This window comes from Lepisma saccharinum, chromosome 7 (assembly GCF_977018435.1).
Source record: "Lepisma saccharinum chromosome 7, izLepSacc3.1, whole genome shotgun sequence".
Taxonomy (NCBI): domain Eukaryota; kingdom Metazoa; phylum Arthropoda; class Insecta; order Zygentoma; family Lepismatidae; genus Lepisma; species Lepisma saccharinum.
The window spans coordinates 81,367,564-81,392,796 of record NC_139235.1 but is presented as its reverse complement, the minus strand read 5'-3'; the positions used below and the strand labels follow the sequence as shown (position 1 = coordinate 81,392,796).

Below are 25,233 nucleotides of genomic sequence, written 5' to 3'. Positions count from 1 at the left end.
TCATGAAAGGAAAGTGACATTTTCAACTATATTTGTTCCTAACGAACTTACAAGAATCTTATTTACAACAAAATATCTCTTCTCTTCTCTCGTCAAGTATGGAAGAAGGTAAATCGTATCCAAGAAATACAACAGATGGCAGTCGTGAGGCAGAAGTAGTCTTTTTCCCATGAAACAGTAGAATATTTCCTACGCTAAGTCTTTTCCTAGGTAAGAAATTGTTTAAATTTGCAAGGAAGAGAATGAAAGTTTCTTCTCACACATTAGCAACTGATACGCAGTGTAATTTTGTTTTACTTCTACAGTGCCCTTTGCTAAGTTATCACCTCTCGCCATGTTGTTTACATACGTCATCTACGTGTTTCAAATAGTCTACGTGTAGAATGTAGACTATCGTTGTTTACGCGTAGACGCACATCACCGAGAGAAGGCAACTCATAACACTCTCACTTAGAAATTTAGTGCAGAGAAATCTTATTACCGTTATTGGACAGTATTATTATTATTTATAAGTATATAGTATTTTCAAATCCAACGAAAATTCCAAGCAACTACGGCGGGTTTATTTCCTATGTATTGAACTATCTCACTTCGTTTGTATTATTTTACAGAACAGGAACATCTAATTGAAAAATGCACAGTGCCAAATCGAAGCTCGAATTAAGTACTACGAGTAAAAATATTTTTTTTTACGTCGATTGTGCAGTATAGCCCATTAACAAGTGCTTGATCAGAACCAAATAGCTTGAGTCTTGCGATGAGCTGAGCAAGTTTGGATTATGATAGCCTGTACAGTCAGAAACAAAAGTGAGCTGTACACTACTTCACATAAACTCGTGCACTCTTTGACTCTTTAAACTCTCATGTCACTATATCCGAGCAGAAGAGTACAGAAAATACAATTTACAGAGTTAATAATAATTTCATCTTACGATAAATTTGCATAATAAAGAGTTAGTAACTCAAAGTGTACGAAATCCAAGAAAATTAATGTCACGCGATTAGTTATAACACATTTTTACTCCTGACTCCACATAAACTATAGACTAATATAATTTAAGGAAAAATAATATTCAAATTTGCACTTGTTCGTTTATACAAAAATTTAATAATATTTACTCATAAAACAGTAATTACAAAAAAAATCATATAAAATGTTTGTTCGGAAACAGTTTTTGTACAATATACATTTATTTCTTAAGATTTGACTAAACAATTGTTCACTTCATGATCCTAATAACAAAAGAATGCATTACACCAGTATTGTGGTCCTTCGGACACTATCGTTGCCACAGGAGCAGTTCGGGCAATGCCTGGTAGATGGCTCTGATATCCGTTCTTCGCTCCACACTTCAAAAGTGATGAGCGCGTCAGCAAAGAATAGCAGCGCCGTTACGATTGAAAGAACTACTTTGGCAATAGCGATATAAAAGTAACAAACTTCACAGTCTTGATTTTCTGGAACAATTACGTCCTGTTGCTGCAAGTCTTCAAGAGCTATTCCGCCTGTTGTTAGGAACATTATACATCCTACTGTGCTGTAGAATATGTCCTGTAGAAAAAGAATACATGATGTCAAAATTAATTTGTAAATCAAGGTTGAAGGACAGGTGTCCTATAATAATTATCATGATGATAATAATAATAATAATAATAATAATAATAATAATAAATCGTTTCTATTAGATCGGGCGTGTTCGGCCTCAATGGCCGTTCTTACAACAGGCCTTTGTCTGATAGATTAATACAAAGATGGAATAAAGATTATAATACACTGAAAAATATGAAAACTTTAAAATAATTCTACAAATAAGCTTGATGGATATAGATTGAATGTAATATATATATATATATATATATATATATATATATATATATATATATATATATAATAACCCACAGCTCTACAGCACCTTGGAGGGCCTTGGCTTACCTACCGACTGCTGGTCTCCCTCCCACACTGTTCCTCCGTCACCTGTTATAGCGTGGAGGTCTTAGACCAGTACTGGGGTGACGGGTGATCAGCCCGACGAACCTCCAGCCGTTATTGTAGGTCTTCTTGACCAGGTTACGCTCACTCACTCGGAGCTTCCCAATTTCCTCACGATGGTGGGTTGCCACCGGCTCTATACGTAGGCCGAATAAATTCCGACCAGAGCCGGATTCGAATATATATAAAATTAAAAAAAGTTTGCGTGTAAATTATTGAACACAGGTATCTAATGTTTGTTGCTTTCGTCTTTAGTACATATAAATATTTTAATAATGTGGAAAAATTAATAATAGTAATAATAAAACAAATACTACATATGATCACAATTTACACACTTTTACAATTAATAAACAATTGCCAACCTCCGTGGCGGAGTGATTAGCACAGCGCGCTTTGATGCCACGGGTCCCGGGTTCGAATCCAGGCCAGGGCATAGATGTTCTTTGTGAGTATCCCTTCATGAATTTCATCATATCATCGCTCATCCTCATCATCGCGATTAGCCAAAAGCGGCAGAAAAGCGAAAGAAAATAAACCAAATCAATAAATAAATATACAATTAATTTTTAGGGATCTAGGGTGCTCGGGAAAAGACACATCAGTCACAAACTGAGATTATTCAGTTTTTTTCATCTAAGTCACACTGAATCAATTAAAGATAATATTACAGTTTTGTAGTAAGCATGTGTAATGATTCTAACTAATGATTACGCTACAGGTTATTATTGTACTTACCAATTATATTAGAAAGGAAAATATTGTATTATAGAATTAATACGTTTTAGTAACAAGTGAAAAAAAAACTGGTGCATATCTTAATGACTAAAATTAAATAAATATTTTTTAACAAAATATCATGTAAACAATCGCATTTCTTTCCCCTTAAATTAAACCTTTCCCACAATGGAAAACTGAAGAAAAGATAACGTTGTAAGGTAAGTTGTATCAATGTTTGTGTCAAACGAACAATGTTTTCTTGGCAGAACAGAAACTCAACTGTCTGACTGTAAGGAAACTGCAGACATTGTATCACAGACTACAAAAAGGAATAGCACTATACTGTGTACAAGAAAGAAAAAAAAACATAAATGTTTGCTCCGAGCAACTTACTGATAACAGTTGAACGAAAATATTTGCAATCGCGAGGCAGATGAAAAAGTGGACACTTTTTAATCTTGAAAGACGATTCAATGCGACACGTTAGACTAAATATTAATTCAGGCCGTACAGCAATATCTTTGCAACGTCAATGGAAATGACTACATGCAATGTTGTCTGTTCAAATATTATATTTTAAAAGAACGTTATCAGCAGGGGTGCCCATCCCCCCCCAAGGCCAGTGGCGCATCCCCACCAAAATCATGTCATGCGTCCCCCAAAATCGTCATGCCACACTCAAATCATATCATTCGCGCCCTCAAACCATATCGTAATCCGCACAAAGTATTTAATTACGACAGCGTGTCTACGGAAAGTAACATTTTTCTTTGCTTTACTGAACACTATACTTGATCTGCCCCTCCTCCCTAAACAGGGGGCCCATCACTCAAGACCACCCCTAAAATTGTTCATCATAATCAAGAATATCGCTTGTCTTGTAATGCAGCTATAATATAAAAAATTCACATTCACCTCATTAAAGTGCCAAACACGCTCCCAGCAAAATATTATAGCGAGCGAAGCAAGCAAGAAAATTTTTACATCCATTTCTCTGCAGACTTTCAAGAATATTAATTTAATAGGATGTCAATACTTTCTTAGTCTTTTCCAGCTTCTCCTTTGGCACGTTCGGGGTCGAAAACGTGTGGGTACCATATCGCTAAATACAGTCTCCAAAAATTAATATTCAAACTCTCTCTCCTCCACTACAGAAATCCCTTGACACTGTCCCCCCAAAATTTAATTCAGTACCCCACTCCCAAGAAACCACATGCCAATTAAGGTTGGACATCTATCCTCCCCACCTTCGATAATACCCTTAAACACTCTTTTCTTCATCTAATGGATTAAATATGGTGCATTTACGGTATAAAATTGTTACATATATTTTGGAAAAATTGTCCTCCTCCGTTGCCGTGCGGTCTAAGGCACCTTGCTTTGGACGGCGGCTGCGGGACGGCATGGGATCGATCGCAGGTTCAGTCCGCGGGAATTTTCGGCCTGTGTATAGGGTCGGTGGCAACCCACCATCGTGAGGAAATTGGGGAGCTCTGAGTGAGAGAGCGTAATCCGGTCGCGAAGTCCTACAACGAATGGGGATACGTCGGGCCGACCACCCGTCCCCCTAGTCTGGCTGTAGATCTCCACGCACCCCTGGTGGCCCGCGTAGGGGGGAGGCCAGCAGTCGGTACTTAAGCCACGGCTGTAGCGCTATAGGGTTACTTACCTATATAAATGTTGAATTTTATATTATTTGAAGAGAAAAAATCCCCCTCCCCATAAAATTTCGATGACGCAACCTGCGCCATAATCCCCCCTGTGGGCACCCCTGGTTATCAGTGTAAATGGCTATTACAAGTGCTGTATCTGAAACTCGAAATAAATAAATGGGCTTAAAAATTTGGGTCCGTCACCACATGTGGCCATTTTACACTTTTCAAGGTGTACGAGGAAAAATCGCCTTACCAAAAACCCATAACTTGAAGTTTAAAAAAGTGTGTGAAGAGCCCCTTAAATGCTTTATATTGCATATAAATGCGTACTTGAGATGTGACTCAATTTGCATGTTATTGCATATATTTTATGTAATTTACATGCAATCGATCAATTCACGCTTGCCTTTTTTCTTGGACGGGGGATGGGGGGGGGGCTTTGTGTCAAGAGTGAACTATATCGCCTGTGGTCACTGACATACCATTGTTGCAAAGATCAAGAAAACTACCCTCCAACCAAACAGTGACATGAGATCACAGTTGCAGGCGCCAATGACAGCAGCACGGTGGCATTATTTGTTGATTAGCTGTTGGAACGTTGTCTCTTCGAAAAATCTGTGTCTGGGTACCTGCGTCTGTTTGGGGGGGATAATAAATGGGGCATTCTCCTTCTCGTTACAAATGTTCATCCCTTTGGGGATGCTACATACAGGGTCGTTAAAAAAAAACCTGTTTTGCCGCCTGAATTCTGGCAACCACACACAACATTTGACTGCATTTGTGACGTCATATCCCGTCGTGAAGAGATGCGTTCCAGGGTTGGCAGGAACACACATATTCTGTGAAAAATGACAGCTACAATCAGCCACATTATGTATCGTAAAACAAAACGAGAAAACACGTTCTGTAACCTAACAGCAAGTAAACAAACAATACGAAGAACGGTAGAAAGAAAATAGAATTCAAGTGGAAGTGGTCATTTTGAATTTTGTCTCAGCTTGCATGTCAAATATTTGCAAACCTGGTTATCAAATCGGCATCAACAATTTAAGTCTATCCACTTCGTCCTTCTGTACCAGTTGTCTGTGACACACTGAACAGATGACAAAATAGAAATGAAAGAACTCAAAATTCCAAAGGTAAGCAACACATAATATAATGTACAGGGTGGGCCAAAAGTCAGGTGACAGCATTGTCATAGGAAAGGCTGGTGTGTTGGAGATCCACTTTGGCCACATATGATGTTTGGGGGGAGGGGCAAGCCCAAGGACACATGTGACATCTTGAACGCAACTTAGGTTTCTTAAATGGAACCATAGGCATGTGACATATGATTTCCAATTGTTTTTTCGTCAGGAGTTCAATGCCGCAAACCAACCCGGATCTCCCCTTGCAGGTGTTGTTCTCCGATGAGGCACTTTTTTATAAACTGAGAAGTGAACAAACAAAACCACCATTACTGGAGTGACAACAACCCACACTGGATTGATGCATCGCAGATCGTTGGTTCCGGGAAGGTTATGGTATGGTGTGGTATTTTTGGCACGAGGATTATTGGCCCATTTTTCATCTTCGGCACGCTGAATGCCGACCACTGCCAACGACTGCTGGATGAGATTTTTCCGTCGGTTTTGACGGAGGACGGTTCGTACCCAACGTTCTTCCAACAGGATGGATCCCCTCTCCACTACGGACATTGTGTACTGGACTACCTGGACCAGCAGTTCCTTGGGAAGTGGATCGGGCGTCGGGGACCGGTAGAATGGCCACCACGGTCACCCGACCTCACGCCTCTCGACTTCTACCTGTAGGCCACCTCAAGGCCATGGTTTACGCGGTGAAAATCCAGAATTTACAGCATCTGGTGCAGCGGATTGTGAATGCCTGTGCTGCTGTGCGTCCGGAGACATTGCTGGCTGTGCATGAGGACTGGAAGACGCGTGTAGCACAAACCATTGTGCACGAGGGTGGTCCTTTCGAGTATGTGTTGTGAGGAGACACAATGGGGCAAGACAGGCCATAATTAGGAAAAGGTTCACGTTAGGACAAAACGGTTTGCGGCATTGAACTCCTGACGAAGAAACAATTGGAAATCATGTCACATGCCTATGGTTCCATTTAAGAAACCTAAGTTGCGTTCAAGATGGCGGATTCCAAGATGGCGGCCGGGGTTGTCATATGTGTCCTTGGGTTCGCCCCACACATCACACGTAGCCAAAGTGGACCTCCAAGACACCAGCCTTTCCTATGACAATGCTGTCACCTGACTTTTGGCCCACCCTGTATATTCAGGACATTATGGGGCAAGTGGCAAAAATGGTTGAAAATACAGGGATATATGTAGTAGTAAAACAAACTCACCGACGACTGTGTTTATCTACGCACCGGATTCACATGTAATAGTTTGCAACTGTGAACAGGGCAGTATATTCGCTACTGATTCATCATTAGATTGTTACTGTGGCTGTACACGTTTTAGCCGTAATGTAACAACGTGAACCTCAGATACTTCCGTTATCAGCACAAAAGTACCACAAGGCATCTGGACACAAACCTGTAGATATCAACCTTTCAACGAGATTTGCAAATACTATAATTGACGTAGCTGGGCGTAAACAGCCACATATAAGCTGTAAGTCCAATAAAATATATTGTTTTTGATATTTGACATGTAGGATGAGACAAAATCCGATATTGACACTTCATTTTGAATACGTTTTTTTTTACCATTTCTCATATCGTTGGTTCACTTCCTCCTTCCCCTGAGATGACTGCTGATCTTGGCTGGTAGGCTATGATGTTCGGTCTATTGGACGCGTTTCTCGCTTCGTTTTGTAGCTAATATAATAATGTGGTTGGTAGTTTGTCATTTTTTTTTCAAAAAATATTGTGTGTTCCTTGCAACCCTGCCGTGTGCTGTTTCGCCACAGGAAATGACGCCACAGATACGATCAAATGTTGTGTTGGGTTGCCAGCATCCAAACGGCCAAACAGTATTTTTTGAACGGCTGTAGCGTCGAATCGACGCACCAACGAGAAAAATGTTGCTAAGAAAAGTTGTTTGTTTTGATGTCCTCTATACGAACATACATATATATATATGCATGCTTCCAAAGCATTTACTGGATCCTCACCTCCTGACCTGGAAATATTTAAATACAAGGTGATTCAAAAGTTTAGATATTTTCCTTATTTCGCTAATAAATGGTGTTCAGGATGGGATGAAATACACTGTTGTTTTCCAGCAAGATTGCACCACCCCATTTTGCCAGAATCATTCGGGACTATCTCGCTGACACCTTCCCCGATAGGTGGATCGGCCGTGGCTCACCAAGACTTTGAGCGACTCTATCTCAGAAATGACTCCCCTAGACCTTTTCTTGTCTGGGGTTTCATTAAGTCAAGGGTTTACCAAGTACAGATCAAAACCATACAGAAACTGGCACAGCGAATAGCTGCAGCAACAGGAGAGATCACGCCAACTAAGTTGGTGAATGTGTCTACGCAAGAGAGGTGGGTGCTATGCCAAGACTGACAGGGCCACCACATTGAAATGTACTGAGTTTGTCTTCTATTCTAGAATACTTTTCGGCACTACTGCCAATTTTGTCAATAAATGCTTTTTGATTAAGATTTCAAGAGACTTTTGAATCACCCTGTATTTGCTATATTCCATACCATCCATTTCATTGCCGCGTACAGTGGGATCCATGAGTATTACCGTGCAAATTGTCCATCACCATGTTCGTGCACTTTATTTGACCCAATAAGAGCTTCAACAATTAAAAGAAAACTCAAAACAAGCTGTTGACAATTTCTGCACCAACGTACATAAAAATGCATCGCTTAAAAACACACAGGCTATAAGAGAAAAATTAATAAAAATAGTCATGGGCAATTTTCCGAGCAATACTAGTGGATCCCACTGTACCATATCAGAAATATCAACTGCAAGAATGAAGCGTAAACAAAAGCACTTCACTTGTGACTAAATTCGTTAATTCTCATTTTTAGAGAAGTTAAGTGAAAAAATCCCGTTCCCTTTTCCTTCCACTTTAGTATAGAAGCTTAGGTAAGTGGTTTTCCTTTGTTAAATATAGAGGAATTTATATGTAAATTCCTCTGTGGTCAAACCGTAGCGGGCTATGGTCAAACGCTCTATGAACAGAAGGCGATCACTACGGATGCCAGAGCTAATTAATGTCGAGTCTACTCAAAGGATTTAAGCATAACATTTAATATCTGAGGTATCTAGAATAAGTTATTGTGGTTCACATGGAAATTTATGTACACTATTATTGTGACATATTGTCGAGATTTTAGCATACTTCTAGGTATTGTGTGCAGTTTATGTAGAGAAAATATATGAACTTAATAAAGAACCCCGAGCACCTCAATGAGTGAAATATCAGTGTTGCTTGTTTGAGGTCGGTTATCAGAAGATGCCTCAACACTTGGGGTTTTCGCGTAACCTTGAGTTTCAAAAACATTACTCGCTCTCTCACGGTCATGGCACGGAAGGAAGCACAGTCCGCGACGTGGTTAATTGAAACTAAATCAATTGTTACAGTTCACAGATTTTTCCCCCCGTGAGCTAGGGTGTATCATATCAACAGAATAAAGGAATGCTCAGCAGTAGATTAAACTTCAAAGCGAGACATGTCAGCAGAAAATGTGAAAAGAATCAGTTTCCTGTGTTCGAAGTCCTACATATATAAAAAAAGCATGTCGTGATCCAAACATTATAGCCCTTGCAATTTTTGAATGTGGGTTGTAGTTATGAGTGTTCTAGGAGGCAGAGCTTTGGGATCCATTACCACAGCGCACCAACCTGACGTCTACTTTAGAAAAGATAAGGAGTATAGTAGCTGGGTCATCAGTAAGACCACAAATGGTTCACTCATAGAAATGTACTGAAATCTAAAAAAAAACTTGAGGTATGTCTTTTTCCATGACTTCTATCACTTTAAGTTAACATTTGCAGTGGCGCCAACTTATATGAGCCTATGGGGTTCAAGCCCACCCAATAATTCGCATGTTATTTTATATTTATTTTAGAAATAACGTTCCAGCCCTTAAGAAAACACAGTGTTTCATCATTATACAGATAAAGAATTCTCACAACTTAATTACCGACTGTGGGTGTATGAACGACAACACACAGGGCAAACAATGTACTGTCATGTAATGTTAAGTTCGCAAGTATGTTGTAATGTAAATAAATAGATACATCATATTATATCATACATAACTAGGGGTAATATGTATTATCTAATATAATGTAGAGTTACAGGGGGACTCTCAGACACCCTGTAGTGCTTTTTTGGAAGCTAAATCTCTAATGAAGTTTAAATCACAAAAATCCGTGATATCATTCCGAGCATGGACGTAACTTGGGAGGGGGGGAAGGGGGAAGAATCGATCTTCGGGCTTAACTTTGGGAGGCGGGGCGGGGGGTCAGAATCAAAAAGTTTCCTATCCCATAAAAATAGTACCCAGAACTATTTCGATAAAAAAACTGTTAAATTTGCGAAATCATAAAAATTACTCATTACTTCTCAGGTTCGAGGAGCTTAACAAAAGTGCGAATAACTTGTAAATTTGAATAAACCTGCAAAAATTGGGAGCAAGTCTTGTTCCCGCAAAGTTACGCCTATGATGCCGAGCAAATCATATGGTACAGTCAGAAATGTATACATCTCCAGATTTGTTATACGATAAGAAGCAAGTGGGCTATAGGACTTTTTTTACAGAAATCTGTGGAAGTTGGTTCGTGCCCAACTGTGGATGCTACGAATACGAAACCTTCTGATTTAACTATCTCTACAAATCAATAGCCATACATACAAAATAAGTAAAGGACCACTTACCACTTCTTTTGGAATACTGTTACTTATCACGTGACCCAGAATGAGCCCAGCACACACTATATCGTATCCGCCGTACGTGGTGATAAACAATGCATCACGATCCGTTCCATCTGGAGGGCCCGCAGTTTTGATGAGATGGGTGAGTAAACAGCCGCTGGACAATAACTGGAAGAAGTAAATATTGCCATATAATATTTCATCTAATATTTGTATTGAGCCTTTTATACTACAAACTACGTATATGTGTACCGTGATATGCTCTGTAGTTTGATAGCACTGTAACAGCAAGCAGTGAATGCAAAGACAGATTTCAAGTAGACCTAATATGGGTAATATGAAACGCATTTTTCATGTTAAAGCCCTCAATTGTTAATTCTACAGGTTCATGCGCACCTCCGCCATATTTCTGCCACCCCGGGACATGCGAAGGATGATAAGTGGCTTCAAACAAAAGTACATCGTTTCCAAGAAGTAAAATTCAGTGGTTTAAACTTAAGAATAATATAGGATCACAAACTCCGTATCTAATTCTTGTGTCGGTTGCGTATGAGACGTTGAATAGAGACATCTTCCAAGTCATTCCGAACTACTCTGTTCATGCAAAGCGATCCAATTGGAACGTGCCAGCCAATCAAGTTTAATCTTCTTACTAGTCCGTCAAGAAAATTAGTATTGTCTCTTTATCCATATTATATAGTGTAAATAGAACTACAAAAATGTATATTTCGTTAAAGAAACTATTAGTAATTATTATGGTGAATTTAGTCGCTCGACCTGCCATCTGACGGAACATCCGAAACGAGACCTTTTTTTGTGCAGCCAGAAGTTTCGAGTTTATCTTCTCTTCTGTACATAGTAATCTGTGTTCTAAAGCCACGTTCATCTGTCAAGTCGAAGGCAGAAACATTTTGTGACAATTGTGCTGTATAAAGTAGGAAAAGAACAGCCGGAATATGCGGTGAAAAATGTACGAAATAACAGCTGGTACGAAAGGAATGAGCGGGCTCTTTTAATGTGAGTGTTATTTTATCGCTAGTGGACGAGAAAGTGAAGTTCTGACCCAAGAAACAAGATTAAAGGCACGGAGTAAGGATATTGCTGTAATGAATGTGCAATTCGTGTGTTTTACTGTCGCCTCGCGAGCTGGCATTTCCTGTTATCCTCACTATCACTCCATCTGCGCAGTGAACTTTAAGCAATTTGTGCGTGTATGTGTGCACAATTGGAGTTAAAACGAACAGTGTACTGACGCTTGTGTTGAATCTATAGAAGGTAGATATACAGGGAGGTTATTTCAGTCGTTCACCGCGACAGCGCCGGCCGCCTAGCAGCCCCTTCATGCAACAGGTCCCGGCAAATTCCGTTACAGGAAGTCCGTAACATAAACAGCTTGTTTTGTAACGTTTCCACTTTTCACAATTACAGTTACAATTACAATTGAAATAAGCACGTACCTTGTCGCAAGGATGCTGGAAAAGGTGTCCTCACAAATACAAATATTTCTGGCATCTTATTTCTGACATCTAATCTTAGATTAGACATCGCTACTTTATTCTCAGTTGTCTCGACAGCGCCGGCAGCTTATCGGGGGTCGGGGGAATTGTCAGCCGCGAGAGGGCGCTTCATACTGAACGTTTTCACGTAATTATCGTACATAAAAACTCTTTGTTCAAGACTATATTTGTTTAGCGGAATAACTAATGAATGAATAACAATTAACACACAATAAAGCACTAGGACTGAATAGCAGACCCAACTCAATAACACAGTATAAACAACACGCGTGCTGATAAACTCAGACAAAAGTGAACATAGCGCAGACTCACTACGTCTGGTAGCCGCCAGTGTTGCTAACCATTTTCCGGCAATGTCCCTACAGACGTAGTCAAAATCTCCCTACAACTTGCCAAATGCACCTACGCCAAGTAAAGCGACTTTAAAAAACAACACCTCATGAGCGTGCAAAACAGAAGATAAAATGTACACATTTACTTACCAAATCTTTCTGCTCGGTGCTTCCACAATTAATGAAGGAGCGAATTTACAATACAGGACCCCTCCCCTTTTTTTGTAATATTTCTCATAATCACTAATTGAGGCCTCCAAATCACGAATTTGAAGGTAAAATTTGGGGTCACTTGTAGAAATTGCAAAATATGTGAAATTGAGTGGTTCGCGATCGGCACGATTGCTCATTATTTACCGGACGATTTTGTGTTTCCAATACTTAAAAAACGAAATATACATTCCTGATATTACTACGACCCCAAATTTTAACTATGTTTGCCTATCCTAACCTAACCTTACCGTGAATGGTTCGTGGGGCTATCCGTCAATGATTTGTGGGTGCATGGATTTCGACCCCAAATTTTAATTATGTTTGCCTTGCTTAACAAAAATCTTATTTTCGTAGCACTTTAACGGCAAACGTTCATCATCGAAGACGCCATTTTAGTATCCTGCAATTTTACGATCGATACACTGTTGCCAAACTTACCTGTAATAAAATCAGTCCACATTCCACATGTTCTTCTACATCGTGATTGTCACATATAAGCAAGCACCTTCTTTGGGCAATATACCGAAATCCATAAGTTTATTAATTAGCCCACGGCAATCCTCCTGCACACTCCACCTAAAAATCTATACAACATTAACAACTTTTTTACTATTCTCTTCCGCCATTCTTACACGATCCATGCTCTCCAAGTATGAAATCGACAGTGTGGCAACGCTGTAGACAGCGTAACTAATTACGAACGTCATTTGTTCATATCAACAAATATGGCTACCATACTTGTATACGGAGAATCATTCCGAGAATTGAAAAGCTTATTTTACAACTTCTACACTTTAATGAACAATTTTTTCACCTCACCCCAACATGTTAACTTGAGATAAATCATCACGACTAATTATTTCGTGAGTATAAGACGTAGCATAGAAATTACAGAATGGTCCGGTATTGTAAATTCTAGCCTTAATGAATAATAGGGGTGTGAGGGACAGAATATTTTGGGTCCGGACGAGATCGGGACGGGGAAATTTCCGTAGCACTGGAAATCTCGAATTCTACACGTCATTTTCACTTTAAGTGTTTGTTTTTGAATTTGTAGAATAAAAACTTAAAATTTCCGATAAGTTCCAGAAACTTACAATGCAGAAAACGTCTAGAATTAACGACTTTTTAAAGTGACCATTCGGTATTTCCCGACTGCTCGGGATCCCGAAAAGTCGGGAAGTCATCGGGATTTTTTTTCCCGATCTCGGTCCCGATTTTTCGGGATCCGCACACTCCTAATGAATAACGTTGAGTTATTTACTGTTGATTATGTTATTTGAAGTCATACATACTGCTGCTGATGTGAAGAGATAGATATTGGTTGGTGATGCTGTATTTCCTGCAGTCTTTAACAATTCTGGTCCCATTCTATTTCTCTTTTTTTGTTTTTGTATCACCTAACATTGAAAATATTCTTTACGTTTCCGCGTTAGAATGTGGCAATGTTAGCACTATTTTCGCGAGAGTGGAAAAGTTTTCAAAAAAGAACTTGCCTTGAAAGTTCTTGGTAACCGATAACATGTTTCAAAATTCTGATGGAGATTTGTTGGTTAGTTCTTATTTCTCCTCCTCGCTAAAGTATCCAGATAAACGAATCCATTCATTCCAAACCGAGCACGAAGAAAGTGCAACTGACTGACGAGTAAGCTTTGCACCTTTGCACAATAAAATGTTATTTTCCAAGATTGAAAAAAGTTCCTACGTTTTCCCTTATTTGGTAAAATCTGTCCCTACGCGGGCAAAATATAGTGAAAAGTCCCTATGCGTAGGGACATGTCCCTACGGTTGGCATCACTGGCGACATGTGTCCCGTTCGTTCAGTATGAAGCGCCATCTCGCGGCTGACAATTCCCCCGACCCCCGATAAGCTGCCGGCGCTGTCGAGACAACTGAGGATAAAGTAGAGATGTCTAATCTAAGATTAGATGTCAGAAATAAGGTGCCAGAAATATTTGTATTTGGGAGGACACCTTTTCTAGCATCCTTGCGACAAGGTACGTGCTTATTTCAATTGTAATTGTAACTGTAATTGTGAAAAGTGGAAACATTACAAAACAAGCTGTTTTTGTTACGGACTTCCTGTAACGTAATTTGCCGGGAATTGTTGCATGAAGGTACCGCTAAGCGGCCGGCGCTGTCGCGGTGAACGACTGAAATAACCTCCCTGTAGAAGATGCATTTGTACTAAGCTCTCGCAACTAATCATTTGAATACCTTGGTTTGGACTATCATGTTTACATAACAAATAATAGGTAAGTACTTTATGGCCTTTGCTTTCATGCTCCTGTGTTAGAAAAAGAAAACAGATGTGGTTAAGGAGAAGTATTGCTTGGCCACGAATAAATTATTATGTTCAAAATCTTTGTAACAGTTAATAGAAGTTACTTTACATATATAGCTCCTTACGATTAAGTTCTAACATCAGAAAATCCTTGAGGACGATAGAATATACCGTTTACATTTGAATTTAATGTGCATTCCAATTTTCAAAACCTTGTAACCTAAAAGAAATGCTCTCGACTAAAAAAGAGTTAATTTATACAACGGGCTTATGATATTACAATATCATGCCATTTATACAACACTAGGATTCGTTTATGTTACTGATTTCAAATTTTATTACAATATAAAACTATTCTTTGTTAAGCAAATTACAGGCATTTCGTTTAAATACAACATGCCATGGCATCTTTGAATTTAACCTCTTCAATACTGCCAGTGTTTCCAATTCAATGACAGTTTAACTCAATCTGGATTATCTAATGCGCCATAGATTATAATGCACAAAATCTGACCAAAACACTTCGCATTAAATATGACAATATTCTCCGAGAGGAGGGAACTTATATTCCCAGAAATGTAGAACCTGTCAGAGAAAACAAAAAGGATGACACTTCATCACCATACCAAAATACGCAGCTAAGTGGTGATTTAGTATTTTATTTTTAGAGATCAATGCCATTTACTTCTTTAAATTTCTTAGCCAATTTTCATATCAGAGTTGCACACTATGTGCTGCCTGGAAGCATACTACCGCAAGCTACTTGTTTTACAAGCTTGCAGAAACGTAAACTAAATAATTCGCACACACTGACGTCGCATAATATTCGGTACCACAATTCCATTTCTCAAAAAAGTAACTCTTTACTAGTCATAAGAATTTCAACTTTTCATACCCGCAACGCACGCGTGCATATCCACATTAGTGTTGCTAGTGATTTGTTGTAAAAGCAAACTGGCTATAGAGGTGACGTCAGGATGCGCACAGCCGCCATGATTCCGGCGAAATTTATTTGTCGTTTCCAAGGGAATCAGAATTCGTTCTAACAAATAGACTGACAAGTTCTCAATTTAATACGATAAAGAAAGTATGAAAGTGTGTACAATAACAAAAAATGAAAAATGAGTTGTGAAAGAATGTCAGCTTTTCGTATCGCGTGATATGTAAAAAGCGGTGTTAGCACTAATAATAACACTACTAGAGTAGGTGCATAACTTAATAATTATGCATATATGAATATGAAAATATAACTGGTAATCTTAAGAAGTAAATATCACACTTACCAGCTCACATATCTTAAAAACAGGTAACATTTGACGCTTCTCGATCATTGTTACCTGAGAGAAGGAAATCATATATTAGTATAATATGTCAAATTAAATAAGCGAGAATTTAGAGCAATAACATGCTCAACGTTGAGTAAGTAAAAAGGGCTACTAAATCAGCTAACAAATGAGGAAAATTTATTTTTTGAGGAAGTTTTGGCAAAGGAAGGAAGATTGTTGGTAGTCACTAGTGTACGCAAATGGGGAGCTACAGCCCCTCCAGAAATTTTCAGAAAATCAAAACTTCCAAACGAAAATCCGTTAAGAACTAAAAAAAAACAAAAAGTGTTCATACAAACTTCCCTTCAAATGACCCCTGGTAAAAAGCTCCGAGTATACAAAATTTTGTGTATCCCACCCCATAGAACAAAGCTCTGTACAGCCAACGGCAAAGAAAATGGTAGCCCTGTACTGACTACTGACATAACATAACTGTAGTATTAGTAAGTAATAACACGGGACAACGCTTTACTGCAGAAAAATCACTTTTTCTTGCCCTTCAAATATCTATTAATGTGAGTAAATGCTAGGCCTATGTTAAAATCCAGAATGTGTTTCTGCTTTATCCTCCCCTCAGTCAAAATTTCTACCGCTAGATAAAACTAAGGACTATGAAATGATAAAATAACAAAACCACTGCTTCACCCAGTGTGTGAACCGATATGTCGTTCTGTACTGTGTGCGATGTAGTTTTGCCGCTTCCTTGAGAATAAGTAATAGTTTTCATGGTAACGTAATTTAATAATTGGGTAACTGTGTGTTGTTGTTCGAGTCGGAGATAGGAAGATACAAAATTTGATAAAAAAAAGTAGTAACTATGGCTAGAAACCGCAAAGGATAGGCGGTGTGAGCCAACAGCAAAGAGTAAAAACGAGTATAATTTGTATGTCCATGATTAACATCCTTGAGTATCGACTTGTCTCTCTCTTTCCCTTTCATACATTTTTGACAGTGAAATGCTCGTTATTTCTTTCTCGCCTATACATTTCTTACTCTGTTTTATTTACAACCAAAAAATGTAAAAGAGATAGAGAACGAGAAACAAAAAAATGGGATAGACCTCCCTCCTCCCCCTTCTTCCGATAGGTGACATTTTGGCTTTTCCTTGATCTGGAAAGTAAACAATAACTGAAATATATATATTTTTTAGCAAGTTAACAAGAAAATCTGATATATTGCGGCCGATGTATCCGAGTTGTTACTGATTGGTGAACACGTCAAGAAGAATTAGCCGAGGACCGACCGCAGGTAAAACTGCAAGTCCAGGCCTGTCGTAAGTGACATGATTGACACAAATTGTAGTCTTGTCCGAGTTGCAGGGATGCGTGAGTAACTGCCTGCCTTGATAAACTCTTTGGAGGGGCAGAGGGAATGGTTATAGGGCAGTATTTTTATGACCTTGGATAAGAAACAACAAACATGCAGCCCTAAAATTTCCTGTTATGTCTAGCCAAATCATGTATCTGCGTGCAATCTAGTGTTTTAGCTTCCTGCATCTTGAATTCGATTGATTGATTTAGTTTATTTTACTTCGCTTTTTGTGCCTCTTGGCTAATTTGCGAAGATGGGGGATGAGTGATGAAATGATGAAATTGATGAATGGACATCCACAAACAACCAAGCCCGAGCGGAATTCGAACAAGGGACCCTTGGCGTCGCAGCGCGATGTGCTAACCACTCGGCCACAGGGTCCGGCGGTCAACACTATGGATAGGATGGCGTTGCTTGTAATTTAACTTTGTGCTCAGGTCATGATAATAAATGCATATTAAAATAATAACAGTGAGTTTTTTCTGGAAGAAAGCTTTTGGTAACTGGGGCCTTCCCGATGGCGCAGTGGTAGCCGTCTTCGCCTTGTAATCAAGGGGTCCCTGGTTCGATACCCGGTGGAGGCACAAGTGGTTCAGATCTCACTTTAAACTGTAGGTCCAGTCCCGATTAGCCTTTCTGTGTATAAAGTGGCTTTAAAACAACTACTAATCAACCAACCAGCGTTTGGTAACCTTCAGGTTGGTTGGTTTATTATTTGATTTGCTATATTTTACTTCGCTTTTTGTTCCACTTTTGGTTAATTTGCGAAGATGGGGATGAGTGATGATATGATGAAGAAATTGATGAATGAACACTCGCAAACATCCATGCCCAGGCCGGGATCCGAACCCGGGACACCTGGTTTCGTAGCGCGATGTGCTAACCAGTCTGCCATAGAGGCTGGCAGGCTGGTTTGTTGTTATTATTTGTTATTGTGTTCACCATAAGAACTACTCTAAATATTGTGGTATGATCATAAATGATCGTGCATCGTAGACCCCCCCTGAATTTGAACACGGGCGTCGAAATTTTGCACTAAGCACAGCACCATAGAAACAGGTTTACGGAACTTTATGAAAGAGTAGCGTATTCTGGTTGGCGTAGGTGTCAAATCCCCCCCACCTGCACCCATATGCATTTCTCTTACGTGATCGATTTTACAGACCCATCAAGGTTTGGAGCGTCGTGCCGAATTTTAGCTTTCTGCACAAGCAAGTGTTTGACGGTAAGGCAAATAAATTAATGTTTTTCCTTTCTTAAAAAAAGGGGAGGGTCCAAAATTACAAACAGCTCCAAGATTCGCAACAAGGGAATATATGCTCTTAAGAATTTCGAAAATTATGCAGTTAAAAGGTCACAATAACGAAATCATAGAAATGAACACGTTACTCGTGAAATAATACAAAGTTCCTAAACAGTATAGTCCTTATAAGTGCAAATATAAAACATTTCAAATTATAATTTTTTTAACCTTCGTCTCAATGTTGTTTAAACACAAAAAAATGTAATCGGGGGTCATTTTAAGGCGGGGTTTAAATTATAACTTTGGTTTTCCCCGAGTTCCTTACTGCTTTCATTTGGAAATTTTGACTTTATCAAACTTTCGGGAGTAGCTGTAGCCCCATTTGCCTCCCTCTGCGTACGCCAGTGTACAGAAGCAGTCACGGACACTTATGGGTTGAAATTATCATTGAAAGTCAAAGAGGTTCTTACAAGCCAGAACTGCCCATGACTGTGCCCCCCCCCCCCCAAATTTTGCGCGGGGGATCGAATTGTACCCCTTGTATCCCCCTCAAGTAATCTGTTCGATGCAGATGCTGCCGTTCAAATAATTTGTGTTTTATAAACAAATTTAGTTCCTCGTTATCTCCCTGTACAATGGGATACATGAGTATTACCTTCCAAATTGTCCATCACCATGTTCGTGCACTTTATTTGACCCAATAAGAGCTTCAAGAATTAAAAGAAACTCAAAACAAGCTGTTGACAACTTCTGCACCAGCATACATAAATATCTATCGCTTAAAAACACAGGATGTAAGAGAAAAAATAATGAAAATAGTCGTGGACAATTTGCCGAGCAATACAAAATGTCTTTGATAGTAAATTATGGTACAAATTACCTAATTTAATCTGTGTTCTTGGAACACTTTATGAGGAATTAAAAACTATTTTAAATTAATACAAAACGATAGAACGAACCCTAGAATTTATCTGTTCCAGAATTGTACATGTTTTAAAACATATTAAAAACTACCTCGTTAATAGTCGTACATTTTCTAAAATTCTACATTATTTTGTGAATCTTGCTTTATTATCAGTACATGGTGATGTAAATTTTAGTTTAAAAAATTGTAGCTGTGGGGCTTGTTCACCTCAAATCATAAAGGTTTCTGTGCCACTGAATTCATGTACTCACTTAAAAGGTTAAAGCAAATGTAATTAGTTTCATGAAGATAAAACATATATATGCACAAATACTACTCATACCGATAACTAAAGCTAGACAAATGAACTTATGTACATAAAAACTTGCACATAGTAATCATGAACAAAAGTATAAATATAAATAAAGGTCATTGTACTCACCTCCGACACGGAAATATCTGCGAAAATGATCCTTACGCATACCACGCGAACACAATCGGACCTCATTCACTTCCCCGCAGCACTGACAAATCCTTGACTGTGTGCAACTGTTTTGCCACAACTGGTGCCTTCTGCAAAGGTTCATAGACAGCTACAAACATCATTCGTCCAAACAAACCAGTCTTGCACGTAGATAGGTGATGCGATATCATCACGAACGTATTCTGGAAGCTTGGGTGAATCACAGGCGCTTCCTAGCTTGTAATGTATAAAGCAGCTGACCCTGCAGTGGGCCAAGGTCACTTCCGACAGCGTAGCGATGTATTTGCCTTTCATTTACCAAATGGTACAGAGATAAACATGCATTGTATGAGGTGCCACAGACAAAACAATGGTTAGTGTTACGAACAACTGATAGCAGAGTGTCGATTTTGCCAAACGTAAAGTCTTTAAGAATGACATATTAACTTGTTTTGCTACAATCAGAGCTTGACAATTTTCAAGGGGGGGGGGGGGTTGATGGACCTTTTCGATGTGCTTCTTTATCTTGGTCGTAATCTTCTCGAAACATAGCAAAGCAGACAGAGCCACGTCACGTCATATTTGCGAGTGACACTTGAAACAGATAAATGTAATGCGGACTGAAGTCTACACTCTCACTAGAGCACGGATTAGATTGATTGATTTGATTTATTTTACTTCGCTTTTGTGCCACTTTTCGCTAATTTGCGAAGATGGGGATGAGTGATGATATGATGAAATTGATGAATGGACACTCACAAACATCCATGCCCAGGCCGGGAATTCCTAGACACTAAAAACTCCAGAACGAGAAGGCACTGCAATTGACACTAAAAGCAAAAATAGACAATACAATGTGTAACAATTTTTAATATTGTGACCAGTAAAATGACCTATATACAAATAACCCGTTCAAAATTTAATATTGACGTAACTAAATTTCACAACGGGTAAATGTTGTATTCATTAATGGGAATATGACGTAACAATAGGTGGATCGTTGTCCCCTACGTTCGCCCACACTTTGAACAGTGCTGCCCCCTTTTAAAAAATTCCTGCGGGCAGCCTTGTTCCTAATAATATCAGTTTATTAAAAATGAGAAAATATCTTTCCATAATTGTTCTTTGAACGTTTAGATTTATTCAGGAAAGTCATTTCCTCTTCGTTACCTATATAGTGCACACTAGATGTCACCGCAGACGATCTTGCAATTTTAATATCATAGTTGCTACCCTTGAACATATAAAACATTAAATTATTTATAAATAAACCTTACTGCTCAACAGAGAACTGTAGCCCTGAAGTTCGGAAGAATTTTTACTGTTAATAGGTTACAAATATCAAATATATACCGTTACTCGGTATCTTATGTATGAAGCGAAAAGCTAATTACATATTAGGCCCCTTCTACCAATATTCTGGAGAAATGTACTTCAAACTACTTCAAAAGTTGAGCGAAGAAAAATGTATATTTGATTTGAGTTGCTGTTTTAAGTCCACTTTATGCACAGTAAGGCTAATCGGGACTGGACCTACAGTTTAAAGTGGGATCCGAACCACTTGTGCCTCCACCGGGTATCGAACCCGGGACCCCTCGATTACAAGGCAATGACGCTACCACTGCGCCATATGGGAGGCCCGAAAAATGTATATGTTCACCAATATACGAAGGGAAGTTTGTTAGGTTGTCAAAGGGGGGATTGTGAAAAATCAGTCTCTCTTTTTTCAAACTTTAAATACTCAAAAAAAGAATGCTAATGTTAATAAGAAATTATAATACAGTAAAACCTCGTTAATCTGGACTAACGGGGGGGGGGGATAAGTTGACCGGATTAACGAAAGTTCAGATTAACTTAAATAACCTAAAAGAACAGTAGAAATAGCATTAAAACTCCGTTTATATCAACAAAACACGTTTATTATAGTGTATTTAAAAGGGCATAGGCCTAAATACACTATACAGCACAGTACAAAGCGGGAAACAGAATTTCATCAGTGGTTGACTGCCTTTTCTTTGAGAAGTTCTCTTGTTGACTTCTAGTCACATTTAAAACCTTGCATTCTGCTTTTTTTCGGATTAACGAGGTTTTACTGTAATTTGATTTGATTTTTGTTATTTAGCGTCGCTTTTCTGGCACTTTTGACTACTCGCAACCATGAGAATAAGTAATGATATGATGAAATTGATGAAGGGAGACTCACAAAGAACACCAATGCGCAGGCCTGGCGTCGTAGCGCTATGTTCTAATCACTCCGCTAGGGAGATCGGCGTGATAATAAAATATACCAATAACTACTAAATAAAGCCAGACATAACCTTCTCCCTCATGGCCTCACCCCCTTAATGATATTTCTGGGCGTATACAGTGGGATGCATAAGTACTACCAAGCAAATTGCCCATCACCATGTACAAGCGGTTTGTTTTACCCAATGAGAGTTTCAAGAAATGAAACAAAACACCAAACGAACTGCTGACAGCATCTGAACCAGAATAGAGTGGAGTCCTCAAAATCGGATCACTTTCAAATGAAACACCCATAAAATCGAAAGTAGTCATTTTTTTCGACACGAACTTAACAGCATCTGACGGGTACATCATTGCTACATATGTTCCCGAAACGCTGTTTTTTACATTTGCATATTAATAAAGTTACACATTGAAAACTAAAGGAACTACAAAATATTTTTTTTTGCAAAAATGTCCTGCAAACCGGATTACGTGTCCTTGAAAGCGGAACATAGGGTAGTAGCGGAAATATAACTGCAGTGACAAACATATTTGTCCAAAATTTCACTAACTCCTTCCACTACACAAAACCCTTTCTCCTACACAACACACTTCCCACAAATGAATGTATTTTTACCTTGTGTTCCAACACATTGTTCATGGTACCACGCTGAGCACCGTATGCAAGAAATCCAATCGCCGATAAAACTGTAATTTAAATCTGAGTATAACCGCTCATAAAATCTACACTTGTGGTTACCTTGACTTTCCTCCAGTGATGTGCGTCTACGCGTAAACAACGATAGTCTACATTCTACACGTAGACTGTTTTATACACTTAGATTACGTAATCTATGTAAACAACATGGCGAAAGGTGAGAACTTAGCAATGAGCGCTGTGGAATGAGAAGAAAAATATACTGCATATCAGTTGCTGATGTGTGAGAAGAAATTTTCATACTCTTTCCTCCAAATTCGAACAATTTTTCACGTAGGAAGAAACCTAATATAGGAAATATTCTAGTGTTTTGTAGGGAAAAGACCACTTTTGCCTCACGACTGCCATCTGTTGTTGTTTTTTGCATACTATTTATCTTCTTCCATAGTTGATAAATAATAGAAGAGAAGAGAAATTTGTTGTAAATAGTATTCTTTTTATTTCGTTAGGAACCAATATAGTTCAAAGTGTCACTTTCCTTTCATGAAACCCTTGAAAATTAATTATAATGCACTTTAGACTGTCTACGTAGTCTATGTAAACTACAACCCAATGTAATCTACGCGTAGATTACGTGTAGACAACGCATGTAGACGTAAACTTATAGTCTACGGCACATCACTGCTTTCCTCTAACGATTCGTCATCAGAACGGGTGGAGTTATCAGTTGAAGAAATGCCGGTTCTGTTTCTATAATGTGATGTTCTGTCGCCGCTTAGATTTTAGCAGTACTTCTAGACTTTTAAATGCTGCAAGGTCTCGTAATTCTCTCACATTATTGGGCGATGTGACATGAGCGTCTTTCTTATCTTGTTGTTTTCTCTATCGTGCTCGTGCTTTTTTTGGTGAGGGATGTTTATATACATATATATATATATATATATATATATATATATATATTATATATATATATATATATATATATATATATATATATATATGTGTGTGTGTGTGTGTGGGGGGGGGGGGTGTTATATATCCGTGTTTTCCTGTTTTCTCAAATCTAATCATACATTCTGTTTACATATTGTGCTATTTTGTGGTGATCCGATTTGCACTACTTTTTATGATCCGATTTAAAACATTAGTAAGAATACGAACTGCAAAGTACCGCCTACACGAGCAACAGCAATAATGACCATGAAAACGTCAATGGCATCGTATTTGTGTAGTATTCCTCCCATTTATAACACACGGACATCAACACCTATTACAACAATGCTTACCTTATGAGCTTATCAAGTACTGAAGAAATATTTCACAGCAGTAAACACACACATTGGCCCACGTCAACGGTATGTTTCGAATCGGATTGTCACAATGAATACAGTGAACACTGTACCCGTCCGCTACTGTGTGCACGAGGCATGGGGTCACTCAGTGAGAATAGTAAAATACATCACCACGCCATATGTTCAGCGCTGGAGACAGTTAACCTTAGGGCGTTCGGTTTGCAAGCCGATCCGATTTTGAGGGCTCTTCTCTACTTAAAAATGCATTAATTAAAAACACGTAGGGTGCAAGAGAAAAATTAATGAAAATAGTCATGGACAATTTGCCGAGCAATACTCGTACATCCGACTGTACATTTGATCGATTAATTGACTTGTTGCTTTAAGTTCACAGAAAGGCTAATCGGGACTAGACCTACAGTTTAAAGTGGGATCAGAACCAGTGTGCCACATGCCTACACAGGGTATCGAACACGGGACCCCTTGATTACAAGGTCACGACGTTACTACTATGCAATCGGGGAAGCACTGCCGGAATGTAGTAATAAATTTTTCCTCATCGTCGCTATTATTCTACAGAGATAGAAAGGTGACGAAATAAAATTCATGCGTTGATAGACACGGCAGGCATGAGTAGTTATGCCTATTTGTCAAAACGAAAATTCGTGATTTAATAGTAACACAACACAACGGTTATCTGACATTACAAAATCTTGCACTAGCTCGTCTGCTGACAAAGTTATTTGTTTACAATGGCCGACGCTTCGGAATAAAAGAATGTCAGCATGAAGCTCGACGTCATCATTTTACCATGTTCAGATTTGGCCCAGCAGTTGGGGAAAACTGTGTTGCACATAAATGGATAAGTTATGTTCTTACTTCACGAATTTTGCGATAGTGTTAGTGTTGTGAGTGTATGAGCGTGTATGCATATGGTGTGTGTATGATGTCCATTGCGTCAGGTATGTAGACTTTATATTCTTTGTGATCTGTGAGGTATTTCATGTTCGGCCATCTTGGATTTAAAAACAGCTGGCATTAAAACAATTTGCTGTTACGTCATCACAATATCGAAGATTCCTGGTCAGATATATTACAGTAGGTCGCATAATACTTTAAAGTTATCGACCCAACCCGTTTAGCCTGTAGCCGAGCTCCGTAATGGAGTTGTTAGTACGACGCGCTACGACCTTAGGGATCCCAGGTTCGAATACCGACCGGGGCATAGGT

General features: G+C 38.8%; 1 protein-coding gene across 1 annotated transcript; it reads right to left on the bottom strand.

Moving 5' to 3' along the window:
* Positions 1 to 1,130: 1,130 nt before the first annotated feature.
* On the bottom strand, positions 1,131 to 16,633 carry LOC145990296 (uncharacterized). Its single transcript, XM_083125986.1, has 4 exons — positions 16,549 to 16,633; positions 15,862 to 15,915; positions 10,236 to 10,400; positions 1,131 to 1,552 (listed from the first exon to the last, which is right to left on the bottom strand). Exons 2-4 carry the CDS (start codon positions 15,907 to 15,909, stop codon positions 1,253 to 1,255), a joined length of 513 nt encoding a protein of 170 aa, XP_082982112.1. The 5' UTR covers positions 15,910 to 15,915; positions 16,549 to 16,633; the 3' UTR covers positions 1,131 to 1,252.
* Positions 16,634 to 25,233: the final 8,600 nt, after the last annotated feature.